The sequence below is a fragment of the Acartia tonsa genome, chromosome 8, assembly GCF_053477335.1.
Source record: "Acartia tonsa isolate MP-2025a chromosome 8, ASM5347733v1, whole genome shotgun sequence".
Taxonomy (NCBI): Eukaryota; Metazoa; Arthropoda; class Copepoda; order Calanoida; family Acartiidae; genus Acartia; species Acartia tonsa.
Window position 1 is genome coordinate 38568099 of NC_137267.1, and position 16479 is coordinate 38584577.

Genomic DNA, 16479 nt, shown 5'->3' on the forward strand with positions numbered 1-16479 from the left:
ACAAAAAAGTTAAATATTTATTCATCGCATCGTATTACAGACAGCTTTCCGAGTATAATAAAATGAAGATTAATTTAAATGTAGTAGGCTCCGAAGGCCCTGGCCTATTATACTTGATTTCATGATTTTATTTTTATTATTTATGAAAAGTTATCTGTAATACGATACTTGATTTTTCAGTCCGGCTAAGAACCGGTTCCAATTCAGCGGCTATTAGGTAATCGGTTTCTATGCCATAATGGAAACGGACTAAAAATATTTATTCTTTTTTGTTTTTATTAATACATTTCCTACTGCCAATACTTTAAATATTTTTCTTAAGAATAAGAAAAAACTTGACAAAAAATTAGATTTATAAAGCTTTAATTGAACTGTTTATGCAAAATGCGAATAAATCTTTTAGTAACTCTTGGAAATTGGATATTTTTTATCAGTATCCTTTTTACTTCAATAGAACCTCCCTCTATTACTCTAGATAGATATTTATAATATGGGTATGTTCATCTATGGGCAAGGGGTGAAGCCATTAGATGAAAAAAAGGACATTGCTTGAAATTGTAAAATATTTAAAGCATGAAAAAGAAAGTGTTGAATTAAATAAGACAGACTTAACTTCATGCATTTTAAACTTTCATTTCTTGCCATGTCTGTCTCTTAAATCTACCACCCACCCCATTTTCCTTCCTTCTCCTTTCTAATTATTTTCAATTTTTTATTATTTTTCTATCTTCAGTCTTATACTATGTATCTATTTTTTATTCCCCTTCTCTAAGAATATATCTTCTTTTTTATCCATGTGTTTATATCTTTTTATTTATCCATTTTTCCTTCCTTCCATTATTTTTTTTCTCCATGTTTAAATGACAGACACAAATCAATGTGATCTAAAAAAATATCAGAATAAAGACATAATTAGTCCACATGATAATTACGCAAAGATGTTTATTAAGTACTAATAAACATGCCATATTGTCGACATTTTGATGGATTTCGAAAATATTTAAGCCATTGCTACTTTAATTTGATTCCAAATAATCAACATTAATAATCTTAGCAGTAACGACATGTCAATAATAAGCTATGGCTACTTTTGTTTATTTTCATTGAAATATACATGTCGACACAATGCTATTAAGAAGCTTTTTATAGTGCTTAAAAATGACGTAATACTGGCCTACCGTCGGTTAATTAAAATTTATACTGGCCTGTCATTGGTAATTTAGTTTGTGTATTGGTCTACCATTGGTTATTTGTATAGTATGACGTCATTTTTTATGGGCTTTAAAAAGAGCTTCTGCTATTAAGGGTTTATTCTAAAATTTTATTTTTGTCTTAATTTTGTAGAATATTTATCCCTGTGGTGTTGAAAATGTTTAATGTTTGCAAATTAAGATTAATGGGTTCAAATTTAAGTTTTGCACATTTTTTATTGCTTAATGTAAACTTTGTCTTGTTTGAGCTGTTGTGATGTAATTTCCGAACATGTATCACATCCAATCAAGAATTGCATACCAAAACAACAGCACAAACTGTCCCTTCCTTTTGCTACGCCCCTAGAGGCTAGAGGCAGTTAGGGGCATTTGAGTTATGAGGGAGTTAGTCGACTACCCATCCCCTGGGGTGGGGGGTCATTTTTATCTCAGGGCGATTCCCTCCCCCAAAATAGTTATAAACTTTCCCAGGACCTATGAGAAGCTACACTGTATAGAGGAACTTTAAGAATAGGTTCAATAGCGAGATCCTTCGGTATACATAGACAGACAAACCACTTATTACTTTTATATAAGAGTTGTGTATTTCTTCTAATTTATGTTATGTTGATTTGCAGAAGTTAATGAACACTTTTTGAGTTATATATGCAAAAAAAACTTGCAATGATAATAAACTACCTGTTTTAAACAATTTTAGTGGTGTGACCACTCAATAATAAGGATAGCATTGTCTGTCCATACGTTCCTAAGGTCATTTTATTCATTAAGTCTCTTCTTTACAGTAAATTAACTATTTAGACAAGAAAGCAGAGTAGATGTAGATTTCACAGAATATACGCAATTTTTACGCAGTCTAATGTTGTTACTGCGTTACTAGCGGACAGAATTATCCTTTTTCGTTTAGTTCTATTTTGAAAGTTGACTTCGAAGTAAATTATTTTAAAGGTATATAAAAATTAAATAATTGACTTACACAGATCCCCACGACTTAAAGCTACCCGTACCTGATGAAATTTATGCTTCTCTGGAAAGCCTAGCTGTAACAAAAAATCTTCCAAAATCTGAACCAGCTGACGAACTTTCCCCGCCAATTAATGAACAATTTATTGGTGAAATTAGTGATAATGAAAATGATAAGAAACCGTTTAAGGAGAGAACTAATATCGGAGAGAATCATGTCAGGAAATCCAGAAGCAAATCTGTTGTTTCTTATTCAAGAGCTAAGCCAAAAAAAGTTACGATAAAGGGTATGTGGATAAAAAGTCAGAAACGCTGCTGCTCTATAACTAAGAACTGTTTGTCCATAAATAATTACATTCACAGTTTTAATGCTGCGCTACTTAAGGATACAACTATTTTTGTTATACTAATAGATTTATGGATTTGCAGTTAGGTTTTCAAAATTTTAATTGTTTTTAAATTTGAGTTATGAATTTTGCAGTAGTCTGTCGAAATTTTGGTTGTGCATTAAATTCCTCATATTGTCACATCAGCAGAGTGTTTTATATTCGCAAAACTACACAATAACAAGTTAATAAAGTTAGTGTAAAGTAATGTAGGGATGGAGGTGACATTGGAATGCTTATTATACTAGTTGTCAAAGTCTTAAGATAACTATTTCTTATTCATTGACTCAACTACTTTGAAGACTTTTATTGAATTTTGATGGTTTTGTTATTTTATTTGAATGTCCAAACGTTTCAACCATTAATTGTAATCTACAGTAGGGGTAATTTGGGATTGACATAAATTTTTCGGCCATTGTCTTAGCCCTTTAGATCCTTTATGTTGTCCTGATAATTGATAATGTGAAAATTGTGCGGAAATCAAGGCACACTGAAAATTTTAAAATGTTTTGCAATTTAGACATTTCCTTTTCTACCCTCGTAAATCTTTTTCTATTATATAGATATAATACCTATTTTTATATATCTATCTATTTATCTATAAATATTTACTATATGCACAATATTTAAAGCTTTATTTATATGGTACTACATTTTAATACTACTTATATAATATGGTGTGGTTATGGAGTAGCTAATAACATTATCAAAATAGGCATATTGTATAAAACGGGTAAATGGCTGTCTGTTTGTTTGTTCTCAAATATCTCAACCACTGGATCTATTCGGTTTTCTTCTTGAATATTGAATATACCTTAGTCTGGTTTTAATCTTTTTTTGAAGAGGCAAGGTCAACCCTCCCAAAATAAATGGTTTATTATTTATCTGGCCAAATTAAAATAGTATCTCAAAAAGTAATTTTATTTGAACTATTTTGAAATATGCGGCTGATAACATCATTTATAAAATTGTTATCATTTACCAGTTTGTAATAATGATAACTTGATATAGCTTGGGGGAGGATAACTATAGGATAACATGTCGGCAATTTAGATTATAATAGTGATAACTTCAATACATATGTCTGGATTATCAGTTATTAGCAGTGTGTATTCACTTCTGCATAATATAATATGGCATTGGGTTTCTTATTTATTAATTGGAAGATACAACACAATAGCAAATATTATCCTCGAAGGAGGGAGGGGACATTGGGCTGTTTATTACACTAGTCTTCAAAGCTTTTAATGACAACGTTTGGTACTTATTGAATTTGATTACTTGGTTCATTAAGATGAGTGTCCAAACGTTTTAACCCTTAATTGTAATATACAAAAGGGATAATTTTATATATCATTATTTATTGGCCATTATCTCATCTCTTTAGGTCCTAGTAACTGCTATTGTAATGGCATGCTGCTATGCCGATTTGATATTTGTGCGGAAACGAGTTCACACCATTATTAACAGCCAATACTTAAATACTTAGATGCTAAATACACATAACATACAAGGATGTAAAGGATAAGACAATGGCCGATAAATTAGTGTGCATCCCAAATTATAGTACACAAAATTATCCCTTCTATAGATTACAATTAGTGGTTTGAACGCTTGGACACTCACTTAAGTGAACCAACCAATCAAAATTCAATAAAAGTCCCCAAAGTTGTAAAGCTAACGAATGAAAAAACGTTATTATAAGACTTTAGGGAGTAGATTAATAAACAGCCCATTGTCCCCTCCCCCCTGCAAAACATATTGGATTATAGCAAGGCTTGCCAGCCGCAAGATCTTCTGAGACATTTGCGTTTTAAATTAATAGATATTAGAAAAATGGTGTGTTAACAACAATTCTCTTTCCCCCAAATAGCTTAGTAGCTGCCCAAGACCAAAACTAAGCTATCATACTCACACACAAACTTAAATAATCTACTATTATAAGATTACTAAACAATTATTGTTTTAAAGCGTTACATTAATTTTATAAATTCTTCAATCTAAAGTCAATTATTTTTGGTGAGAAATATATAATTAAATATACAATTACAGAGGTCAAAGAAATTTAGTAAATGATGATTTAATCTAAATGGAATTATTTGTATAATTATAATTATAGCATATACCACAAAATTAACTTTTGATCATCATTAGAGATAATCATGTACGGACGAGTTATATGTTATTATAACAATTTCTTTCATAAACATATAATATATCAAACTATATTTTGAAATGTATAATCTATGATACAAAGTAGAAAAATGTCTGTCCGTCCATCTGTCCATATAAGGCTTAAGATCTCGTTAACAAGGTTTCAGGCTATTTTCTTGGGAGGTGAGACTTCTTCCCATCATAGAGTGAGGGCACAATGGGCTGTTTTTTTTTACACTAGTCCCAAAAGTTTTATAATATCGTTTTTTTATTCGTTGGCTGATCAACTTTGGGTCATTAGTGAATTTTGATTGGTTGAGTGTTCAAACGTTTCAACCATTTATTTTAAGGGGTTATTTTGTGTATCATCATTGGTGATGTACATCAATTTTCGCCCATTGTCTTATCCCTTTAGATACCTTCCTTCCTTTCGATTGGAAACACTCCTTTGTGTGTGGGTTCATGGCACTTTTACACTCTTTTGACTAAAGCACAACAACTTTCTGTCAAAAACACAATGTTTGTACTTTTTCTTGTTGTATAAAAGGCAGCGCCTCTTGTGTGTATGTCTCTGATCTCCATGACCTATGTTGAGAATGAGAGAGCTTTACAAAACTTAAATAGAAAACAAATACAGCTAGGTGCACAGATAGGGAGTTGCAATCTTCTAAATAAACAGAGTTGAATAAGAGTTAATGGACGGATTTATTGGAGGAAAATTCTAAATAGAGTCATAAAATTACATTAATATATAATAAGTTGTCGTTTGGCGAACGTTCATTTCTATATATGTATCAATAAGTGTACCTATCTCCAATATAGATATGCTTATAAACCATAAAAGTAAATAAAAAGGCATACCTAAAATGATTAGTGATTACACCTAAAGATGTTAGTTCCATCTTTTTTTCTATGAGTATTTTCCAAATTCTAAGCTAGACGTCTTTCCCCCCTTCTGTTTCCTTTTTTTTCTTCTCCATTTTGCATTATCTTGACATGTAAGTGTGTATCCCTTAACTTAAAGTGTAAAAAAGGCCTCTAGGCTTTAAATAGGCATAGCAGTCTTTTGTTCTTTAAAATGTAATACTTTTAAAGCAAATATCCTAACTCTTAAAAGTGGCCAGGCTTTTTGTTAATTGTAATTGTTAATTTGACAGACGCTAAAATTTGGCAATGAAAGGCTTATTTGATTTTAATTACTGCCCTCTCTAAACATCGCCTAATCTTTAAGTCTTTCATTAAACAAAGGATTTGCAATTAGATGTCAATAAAAAAAATCTATAAAAAAATATACAAAAGAAAATTTTTAACGCAATTTTTTTTGTTTAGATGATGATCTGTATGCGGGTAAAGAAAATGGCGGGAACGGATCTGGTCCCGCCGGCGGTGTGTGTCCCGGATGCCGCGTTCCATTCAACACTGGCAAGCAAAGACGACTTTTGGATTCTTGTGGTCATGAGCGCTGCTATACCTGTATGTTTCAAACTGACCAGTGTCCTATTTGTACAGGTAATAAGATTTATTTTGTATAAATGACATACAGACCATTATCATATAAACAAAACTTTTATATTGCTTTATTGAGATCTTGTTGCATCTAAGAAGGCCACAGAAAAATAGCCTAAAACCACCCCAAGACTTTTATAAAAATTTTCCTGAACAGAGCAACTAATTCGTACAGGTATTTTCCGAGATCTTTAGCTACAGACAAAAATTACTACATTCTATTAAAAGATTGATAAAATGTAACAAAAATCAATAAGAAAAAAAAATAGATTATAAAGAATTAAATAAAATTGTTTTTAGGAGAACTTCCACAGCCATTACATTCCTCCTCTGTTTCTAATATGGCATTCAGGTAAGACATTTTTAGGGTGACAGTGATAGGTCAATAGGAGATTAAATAGTTTAAAATGAACACATGGACTTTCTAATAATAATTATAAAGTTGCTACGCATTCCAAATTTTACTTCACTGTTACAAAAATCAACAAAGTTTGAAATTGATTGCAAGATTTTAAAAATCAAACTCAGAGCTTCACTCAAAATAAATATGAAAATAATTAGACAAATACAAAACATACAAATTTTCAACCATTTATAAAGCCACCTTTTTGTTCATATTTGGTCACCAGGCCAAATCATTTACCTAAACAAGTAAACCATTCTCTTAGTTTTTATACCAAAAAAAAGTTTGAAGTGTTTTTGCGACGTTGCAGATATTTTAAACAAAAATTTTGAATTATAAATCACTAGCGGCCGTGCTCTTAACATCTAGGAACTCTGTATTTCAAGAAGTAAGAAAAGTAGGAAAATAGCTTAAAACCAAACCTAGATTTAAAAATGAAATAGCCTAAAACCATCAAGGGACCTATTAAAATCGTCCATAAAATGAAGGACTCAAACGGTTCTGTAGTTATTAAGATCTTATGATTCAGACAAAATAAATATAGAATCCAAGGGAAATTGAAACGGATCTGCAATTATTGTTTACGTTGAATGTTTTGCGGCAGCACTTAGTTAGTTCGGCAGAGTTCAAGTTGCCACCAAAACTTGATTTTTATGGCTTAAACAGTTCAAAAGATCATGACTCTATTATTTATACAAAACACCATATTAGACTTACAAAAATAGCAATTAACATTTTGTGGATTATCTCTCAGTCTGTCTGTTGGCTATGTAACAGGATGTCTGTCTGTATGTACCGTAGGATCTCTCTAACCACTGAACTGATATAGTTCTCCTTTACAATGTAGCTTATCATAGGTCCTGGGAAGGCTCATAACTATTTTTAGGGAAGGTGCTACCACCTTCTCGAGAAAACCCATAGAAAAAAAATTTCCCCAAAAAATATTTACCTTTTATTTTTAAACCAAAAATGGTAAATATGAGGTTTAGGTCGACTTCCCCCACCCCACAGCAAGTGCTCCTAGAGGCCTCTAGGTGCGTATTCGCTGGTGATAAGATAGTTGCCAGCCTATACCAATTGAAATTTTATCTTCTTAAAATTTTACCATATTTTCTGATTAAAATATTTATCCCATAAAGAATTGCCTAGTTTTGTTAAAACTTCTTTTAACATTAAGTTCCTACCTTTATGTTTGCAATAAACAAATAAAGCCTAAAGATAAACAGTTTAGATTAAAAAATGCATCCTTAAACGAAGCTTAGAAAATAATAAATTTTAGAGAACAAGACATACATATTGTTTTAGTTACTTTTAGAGTAGTTTTGACACATGAATTGACAAAATTCGCAAAAAGAACGCAGATTTAATAACAATTATACCTACGAACAGACCCTATTATAAATAATTTTGTTTCTAAAATATTGATGGCCAATAAATTACATTTTTAATTAAAATTCTGCTAAAAAATTCACGGATTTTTGTTGTAGCTTCAATAAATTTTACAATTTAATATGCGTTTCGTGTAATTTATAATTTAGCTCCACACCACAAATACTAATTGATATTAAACAAGGATGCATGCGTTCATAACACGGAAACACGGAAAAATTGCAGAAATTTGATTTTCTTAACACAATAAGTGTGTTCTTTAACAGGGTATGTGGGGACATTGGGCTATCTAACTAGTCCCCAAAGTTTTATAATATTTTGTTCTTATTCGTTGGCTTAATAACTTTGATTTCTAAACCCAGGAATTCCAGGGAGGAAAGGAACATTAAGCTGTTTATTTTTAACTAGTTCCCAAAGTTTTTATAATAACGCATTCTCATTCGTTGGCTTAATAACATTGTGGATTTTTATTGAATTTGCATTGGTTGTTTTATTAAGTTGAGTGTTCAAATGTTTCAACCACCAATTATAATCTACAGAAGGGATAATTTTGTGTATCATCATCAGCGATGTACGTACATCAATTTATCGGCAATTGTCTTATCCCAGATGATCCCTGTATTGATACCCTGAAACTATATAAAAGCGGATCTACTGCAGTTCACGGTAAAATATTGCTGGTAACGAATATTGCCAAAAATCTATGAATTTTAAAGGCTGCTAGCTGCCTAACGGCTGATCGTACAGATCATACCCGCACACCATTTTAAGCGGTATAAGAAGGCCTACAAATAATCTGGAATAGACAAGATCCAATGAGGCACAGGGAAAGCTTCACTAAAGAAAAAACGCGTAAAATAGGTCCTTTTCGCGCATTTCTCTGCACTGCGAGATAATTATGCATTATGGATTTATGGCTATTTCAGATTATTTGTAGGCCTTTATGTCGCCTAAAACAGTGTGCAGGCATTATCTGTACATTATCATTATCTGTACGTTCAGCCGTTTGGCAGCTAGCAGCCTTTTAAATTCTTAAATTTTTGGCAATATTTGTTACCAGCAATATTTTACCGTGAACTGCAGTAGATCCATAAAAGCTAAACATTGTAGAACATGGTATGCATGATAAAAACACACATGACCACATACATACTATATACAATTAATTTGAGGCTAGCATAGACTGCATGCAAATAAGGAGGGAACATAAAACTAATTTATTTATTGCGAATTTTTTTTGCATGTAAAATATGTTTCAGTTCCTAACTGGAAAGAACTAATCATTTGTATACGCACAAATTAAGATGAAATTTACATTTTTAAGCAACTATCATTGATATTTCATTTCACTAAAAATATTTTTTTTTATTAAATGCAATCGTTCTTGCTTCCTATGCATTTATGCTTGCAAACAAATATTTACTATTTTGATGAAAGAAACCCACACTAGCCTAAATCAAATGAAAAGAAAAGTGTTGTAGTCTAATTATTAAGTTTTTGTTCATTGTCTGTATGTTTTTGTAGCGAAGTTACTCTATATTTCCATCCATCCGTCAATTCATAATGCTAATGTGTTAATATTATTAACCTGGCTGTAATTAAAGTTGGTTATGTTTCCTACAACGATTACATATCATAGTCTATTCCATTATTTTATTCTATATACCTAATGATTTGATTATTCCCTCGCCTAATATTAAAGATAGACGTCTTAAATTTTTTCTGGAGATTTTCATTAATATTGAACAAGTAATTTTGCATTCTTGGATGTTGTAATCCTTGTTTAATTTTTTTATTTATGTATTCATTAATTACATTGTTATTGACAAAACCACTTTTTGGTTTTTATTCATAAAACACTTGTTTTTTTATATTTCATTTTAGTTGATTAATTTTTTTGTCATGTTATTTTAAGTCAGAAAAATTTTTGAATTGCTTGAGTATAAACCAATCAATCAATGTAATAATCTACTATATAAAGCTATTACTCTTCTTTTAATCATTCTGTCAAAAAAAACAAGGTATAAAATTTTTTTTTTAAGATAGAGAAATAAATATCGAAATAAACATCTTATTGTAGAAATATGATTAAGAAATTGGTTTTATATCTCTGCTTTATTCTTAATTAACAAAAAATTATTTAGGCCTTTTTTGTTTATCCTTAAATCGTGGTAAAATTATAAGTTATCTGTGCCAAAAGTTGTGAGTAGACTATAATTTTGATGCTACTTAATAATGGTACATTCCTAAAGATTATAATTTACTCTAGTGTGACACTACACTAGCAGGCTTCTTTAGGAGCATATCATGCTGTAATTTTAGGATGTTTCATAGTTTGAGAACTGGATTAATGGTTGCCCACGGCGTTTGATCTGGGTGCCTCCCAATTTTCTCGTTTGGGGTTTTCTTTCTCACATAATCTTATTTGTTTCTTTTTTCACTCTCTCTCTCTCTCTCTCTCTCTCTCTCTCTCTCTCTCTCTCTCTCTCTCTCTCTCTCTCTCTCTCTCTCTCTCTCTCTCTCTCTCTCTCTCTCTCTCTCTCTCTCTCTCTCTCTCTCTCTCTCTCTCTCTCTCTCTCTCTCTCTCTCTCTCTCTCTCTCTCTCTCTCTCTCTCTCTCTCTCTCTCTCTTTCTCTCTCTCTCTCTCATCAAAAACTTATATATATCCAATGATTTTTTTCTCCAATGATGATAAACAAAAAATTTTCATTTAGTTCTTTAAAATTACTGGTTGAAAACTTTTGTCAATGGTTTGGAACCAATCAATCCAAAAAGTACTCAAAGGTTTTAGGCCAACGAATAAGATGCCCTTAGCGCCTTCTCCCTCCATGGTAAATATTCTCTTTTCTCTTTCATTCTCTTTCCTGTTATTATCCCATTTCAATCTGTTTGAAAAACAAGGATGAAAACCTCTAGCAGTAGAGGTTATGAACGCAGTAGAAAACATAATTTCATTGAATTAATAAACAAACAGATGGACAAAAAAAAACAGTTACATGGCAGAGCATTACCTACGGACAAAGTGAATTATACAAAAGATAGAAAAACGTTTAATAGATAATAAAAAGAAGCTTTGCTACTAAAAAGACGGGTTGTCATTTAATTTTCACCAAATCACTTCAATTGCACTTCTAGCACGAACCATGAACATGGATATGAACTCTGAATTGATCTGCAACTATTTCTTCCTCGTTATCCATAAATAAGAGACATCAAAAACAAACTTTGCAATTGAGAATTAATTGATCCTGCTACAATAAGTATTTTTTTAAGTCGGTTCTTTCACTCAAACCCAATTCTTAAACACAGCGAAACCATCCTTACCCTTTTAAATTTTTTTGTTGAACCATTTTTCTACCTCCAGCGGGTTATTATCCATGTTGGACTCTTCTTACTTAATTGACCTAACCTAATCTATAATAAGCACCAACATTATTTTTTCTTTAAAAAATGTTTGTTGTCAAAATGTGATTTGAGGGAAATCGCACAGAAGGTTCAAAATTCCTTCCCCCCCACCCCCTCATTACTTTAAACTCCATAAAAGCTTTTAAACCTTGCTGGAATGACTATCCCCATTGAGCCTGCTTGACATAATCTAACCTAATCTTTATTCCATTAAGTTTGTTCTTAATATATTTTATAGTGTATAATTTTTTTTCATAATAAACCTTTTTATAAATACTTTGGATTTTTGCAATAATATTTTTTCTGCTTATCACCAAGCAATCCAATAAAAAAGAAACTTGTTTTTTTTCTCCATCCAAGTCATTTCCCCTTTTATGCTAAAGTTTGCAAAAAAAATAGCAAAAGTTTTGGATATAAATGGTTTATTATTTGCTGCTTAGGTCATTGGCTTGAATTTAAACTGAAAAAGAACAATTAAGTCAATAAGTAGCGAGGCAAGAATAGGCTGACAAACAAGGATAATCTTGTGTTTACAGGATGTCTAGAGAATTACAGACAGACAAACATAGAGAAGGTCCTTTAGGTATTGTATCCTCGCTACCTTAATCAAATTTTATCAAATTCGGATTCGCCAAAAGAATCTTGGACAAGAAATTAAAAGAAAATAAATCTTGTGATTTTTCGTTGGCGCCAATATTCTGCAGTTGAACTTATGTGTGTGCTTTCAATTCCGCACACGACTGTTTATTACACTAGTCCCCAAAGTTTTATAATAACATTTGCTTATTCGTTGGGTCAACAACTTTGAGGAAATTTTACTGAAATTTATTGGTTGGTTTATAAAGTCCAGTGTCCAAGAGTTTCAACCAATAATTTTAATCTAGGAGGGGTAATATTGTGCATCGTCAATGGGGAAGTAAATCAATTTATCGGCTATTGTAATATTCCTTTAGATCTCTGATTACAAAGGCACAATCTGCATTATAAAATCTTTTGGCGAAGATGAAACACTATGCAAAATAATATTATGCGTTAGTGAATTCAGACTGAAATCTTGAATTAATGATCATTACATTGTTAACTGTTTTTATCTGTCGTATTCAATTTGTCTTTTGAATAGCAAAGCTACTCTAAAATACACTTTTTTTCTTCTGACTTTGGTAGCTGACAAAATATTGTAAATAAAAGGTTGTAGATTAATTTAACCGATAATAAATCTCTCTTCTGATAAGTCTGTCTGAGTCAACTATTCTTGTTTTTAATACTTGTGAAATATTATTAGTTTCATGTTATTTTTTAATCTATAGAATGTTTTGCTGCTAGTTAATGAAATCATCTTTGTTAAATTTGTCTTCTCAATCTAGTTTATAAATGGGTATTTAATAGACGTACTTTTGGAAAGTTTATTATAGGATTAACTTTTTCTGTTTGTTGGCATTTTAGAACATTAATTTTTGGCAGATTAATTTAGAAAAGTACGAAATGTTTTCAAAGATGCAGGGAGAGAGGGGACATTGGGCTGTTTATTACGCCAGTACCCAAAGTCTTATAATAATTTTTTCCCATTCGTTGACTTAACATCTTTGGGGACCTTAATTAAATTTTGATTTGTTGGTTCATAAAGTTGATTGTCCAAACATTTAACCGTTAATTGTAATCTACAGAAGGGTTAATTTGGTGTATTATCATTGGGGACGTATAATAATTTATCGGCCATTGTCTTATTCCTTTAGGTGTTGGCATAATTATAAATGGATTTATTGTTTAAAATTAATCAAATAAAGAATAATAGAAAGTTAGAATACGTTCTGACATACACAAGTTTTATAGAAGCTACATTACTGAATTTAAAAAAATAATTAATTGATAAAACAAGTTGCTAAAATAAATAATTAATCATTTTACTTGATAAAAAGAACAAGGAAGAAGAAAAGAAGCATAATCTATTAGGATATCACGGACAGCTAAACAGACGGTCATACTTAGCTAACAAGTAAAAAATAGGTTAAATAGTTGGTGCTTTAATAAATCAGATTTCTATCTTTGATAACATCACGTTTATCATATAGTGATACAATTCTGACAAACTAACAAAGAAGTGAGTTAAAGAAAAGCTTTGCTGCTGAAAATATTTAAGTTCTTGACACTAAATGATATCATAAGGTATCATATTTCAATATCGATGATAATAATATCATTTCTAAAAAAAATATTTTGCATTACATTCGGATTCAAATATGAAATTGATATTCTTGTAATCAGAATTTTTATATGTAGCGTAGCTACGCTAATACTTGGGCCTATCTGTAAGTTTTTGTGTTTTCTTTAAAGTTTCTTGTAAATTGACAGATTTTATTATTTAATAAAGTTTTTTTTATAGGTATTCAGTGATTTACTCACAATTTCTGTTAAATTTGAAAATATTGTTTTTTATTCGTATATTTTTAAAAATCTACCTCTTTTACTGAAATAACTGCATTTTACTTTTAAGCATTTGTTAGGTTGTTATAACTGCGCTACTTATGAACATTATTCTCCTTGTACTGTTTAAGCTAATAATTTGTCTCGAATATTTTACAAATAGTTATATATATATTTTTAAAAACAAATTTACCAAAGAAAAGTGTCATGTATTTTGATTTATTTTTAAAGTGTAGCAATAAAATGTAAAGCTTAATCAGAACTTTTAAAAAGATCTTAAGCAGCAGTAATACATACGTAAACAAACATCCTATTACTATTTTTGTTGCATATTTATAAAGTTTGCTTTTAGATAGCAATCTTCGTCATGAAATGCAAATAAATCGACGATAAAACTATTAAAAATAATCCGCTTATAAAATATTAAAATGCATCTTCTTTCTTCTGCGAAGCCACTCTATGACTATTAAAAATTGCCTTGTTTAGTGGGTAGGTTGGTAGTTTCTCTTGATTTTCTAAATTCTCTAAAATGAATAGCGTTCTCTGTATCTTCGTTGTCATTTTTATGTTGTTTATCTGAGAATTCTGAGTTTTATTTTACTAGTTTAGGCAAAATGATTCGCTTCTATTCGTTAAAATGTCCTAAGTTAATCCCATGGCAATCGAAGCATGGATTGGCAAAAATATTATGAACAGAATAACTAATCATTTAAGTACATGTTAATTCCAACTTTTGCAGATAACCAACCTTTTGATCTCACAACCTTTGTTCTTATTTCACTTAGAAATAAATAGACCCTCTTTTGGGGGCAAGAATTTACCCCCCCCCCTTCCCCCATTAGCACATATCTGTCGACATGGTAGTAGTAAATTTAATCATCAATCAAACAAAAAAATCCTGTTTTCAAACAAGACCCATCTTTCCAACAAATTTCTTTTTCAACACATAACATTTGTTTGCAGTTTCAGAGATCTACTAAAAAACCCTCATCATTTAGTTTGTAAAAAATATTTTATTTCTGAACAATTCTTTAAACTCAAATTAACTGTGTGCATTTGCAATTTTTTATAAAAAAACTTTTAAAACACAGTTAACATTTCAAAGGATTAAGCTTCTTTGATATTCAGGTTATCTTTTAACTCAAATCAATTGTTTGCATCATCAAATTATACTTCCAAAATTCTCAAATAAGTCAACATTTTATACCATGTAGTTTTCATTTCATGTTTTATCAAAAAAATGTACACATTTTTTCACTTTTTTGGTTAATTCAAAAGAACACCAATTCTTCCTTCATCCTAAAACCTAAACAAAGCAGGATATCATAAAGATTAAAATTTTTCCCATCTCAGGAATAACTCCAGGGGCGTCCAAGCTTTTTTTTTTGGGGGGGGTAAAAAATTTTAGGGGGGGGGGTAATTCGTGTTTGGGGGGGGTAAAATGGCGCGCGAAGCGCGCCGAAATTTTTTTTTACCCCCCCCAAAATTTTTACCCCGGGGGTAAAATTTGATTGGGGGGGGTAATTACCCCCCCTAAAGTCTGTTGGGGGGGGTAAATACTCCCCCCAAATCTGTTGGGGGGGGTAATTACCCCCCCCAAACTAATTTACCCCGGGGGTAAAATTTTTGGGGGGGGTAATTTAATTATGTAAAAAAAGCACCTACCTAATCTATTAAGTTAATAAGTACTATCTTATAACATAAAGTAGTAAGTAAGGTTTATTTGACTAATAGCTTCAGATTTCATTACTTTTAATACTGAGTTCTCCTTTTTAGGAAAGCTTCACATAGATCCCATGATGGTTCCACACTATTATAGGTCAATCTTTTGAGTGGTTTTAGGCTATTTTTCTCCTCCCTTTTTACCCTTTAGAAAACACGAGTTCTTAGATGCTAAGGGCGCCACTACTATTCAAATATATAGTAGTATCTCATTCTTTAGAACATAAAAATACAATAATTAACTCACTAACCAATGAACCAATATGATTTTACTTTAAAGTGAAGCGTCTTATAGGTCCTGGTAAGTTTTATAACTAGTTTTGAGACACCCTGACATCCTCCCAAAAGAAATCGCCTATAGAAATTCTTTTTCATTATTTAATGAAATATTTAATTTAGTTAGGTATCTATTTTATGGAATCTTCAGTGCTTTACAATTACATCATAGATCCCCGGGATGGTTTTAGCCCTTATAAAGGCCCAAGCAAATAAAACATGATCAAACTATTAAATTTTTTGTTATCATGGTTAAGAACTGTTTTAACTGGTTGGACAGTAAAATTTTTTTTTTAAGAACATTCAATTTGGGGGGGGTAAATACCCCCCCCAAAAAAAATTTTTTAAAGAACATTTATTTTGGGGGGGGTAATTACCCCCCCCAAAATCGTTGGGGGTGCCTACGGCACCCCCAAGGTAGGAGTAATTTTTTTTTGGGGGGGGTATTGTTCACAAAATTTTGGGGGTGCCTACGGCACCCCCAAAATCGTTTGGGGGTGCCAAATGGCCCATTACCCCCCCCCTTGGACGCCTATGAATAACTCCACCCATTTTTTTAACAGATTTCAAAATCCAAATCTCCACCCAAAGACAACCAAGGACAAAGACAAATCCACAACCTTTTCATAACCCCCCCACTCCTCCC

The 16479-nt window shown here is 31.3% G+C and overlaps 1 protein-coding gene across 3 annotated transcripts in view; it reads left to right on the forward strand.

Annotated features, from left to right (window-relative positions):
- LOC145326911 (protein TANC1-like) overlaps positions 1 to 16479 on the forward strand; it is a 146973-nt gene that overhangs the window by 62138 nt on the left and 68356 nt on the right. For 2 of the 3 annotated variants that reach the window (XM_080170356.1, XM_080170357.1), the window contains exons 2-3: positions 6041 to 6220; positions 6518 to 6569. In XM_080170356.1, coding sequence (XP_080026482.1) covers positions 6041 to 6220; positions 6518 to 6569 — 232 coding nt within the window. Of the gene's footprint in view, positions 1 to 2191; positions 2459 to 6040; positions 6221 to 6517; positions 6570 to 16479 lie in introns of those variants that run through there. The other variant, XM_080170358.1, reaches the window with a different exon arrangement.